This window comes from Malurus melanocephalus, unplaced genomic scaffold (assembly GCF_030028575.1).
Source record: "Malurus melanocephalus ecotype Western Australia unplaced genomic scaffold, MMel_1.1 scaffold_2124, whole genome shotgun sequence".
In the NCBI taxonomy this organism is placed as follows: domain Eukaryota; kingdom Metazoa; phylum Chordata; class Aves; order Passeriformes; family Maluridae; genus Malurus; species Malurus melanocephalus.
The window spans coordinates 1-1,021 of NW_026625356.1; the positions used below are offsets into that span (position 1 = coordinate 1).

At 43.1% G+C, this 1,021-nt stretch overlaps 1 protein-coding gene across 1 annotated transcript in view; it reads left to right on the forward strand.

Annotated features, from left to right (window-relative positions):
• Window positions 1-17: 17 nt before the first annotated feature.
• The window catches only part of LOC130587596 (histone-lysine N-methyltransferase ASH1L-like), a 9,441-nt gene continuing 8,437 nt past the window's right edge, over window positions 18-1,021 (forward strand). Inside the window, exon 1 of the mRNA XM_057388577.1 lies at window positions 18-103. Coding sequence (XP_057244560.1) covers window positions 22-103 — 82 coding nt within the window. The 5' untranslated portion in view covers window positions 18-21. The remainder of the gene's footprint in view (window positions 104-1,021) is intronic.

Sequence of the window (1,021 nt, forward strand, 5' to 3'; positions counted from 1 at the left end):
TTTTCCGTGCAGGAGGTTCCCATGATCCCTCGGCCCCACTATGCCCAGCCTGGCTGTGTTTATTACATCTGCCTGCTGCGGGACGATCTGCTGCTGCGCCAGGGTGAGTTCAGGGATTCATCACCATCCTGCAGGCATTTGGGGCATTTCCCTAAAGGATTTCAGAGCAAAATGGGCATTGGGACATCACAAAAACCTGCAGAATGGGCATTGGGACATCCCAAAATCCTGGGAGAGCTCCAGGGTTTCATTGAAACATCCCAAAAACCTGTGAGAGACAGAATGGTCATTGGAACATCCCAAAAATCTGCAGAATGGTCATTGGAACATCCCAAAAACCTGGGAGAGCTCCAGGATTTCCTTGAAACATCCCAAAAATCTGCAGAATGGTCATTGAAACATCCTAAAAACTTGTGAGAGACAATATGGTCATTGGAACACCTCAAAAACTATAGAATGGGCATTGGAACATCCCAAAAAACTGGGAGAGCTCCTGCAGGATTTTATTGAAATATCCCAAAAACCTGTGAGAGAGCTTCTCCTGTATTTGATTGGAACATCCCAAAAACATATGAGAGCTCCAGGATTTCATTGGAACATCCTAAAAACCTATGAGATCTCCAGGATTTTAGAGCAGGATGGTCATTGGAACATCCCAAAAATCTGCAGAATGGGCATTGGAACATCGCAAAAACCTGGGAGAGCTCCAGGATTTCATTGAAACATCCCAAAAACCTGTGAGATCCAGAATGGTCATTGGAAGATCCCCAAAACCTGTGAGAGACAATATAGTAATTGAAATATCCCAAAAAACTGTGAGAGACAGAATGGTCATTGGAACATCCCAAAAATCTGCAGAATGAGCATTGGAACATCCCAAAAACCTGTGAGAGACAAAATTGTCATTGGAACACCTCAATTTAATAGAAACACGAGAGAAAAACATTCTGCATGACTCAAAAATGTGAAAGGAAATATCAGAAATTGTTATGCACAAAATAACAGAGCGGTTGTGCCATTC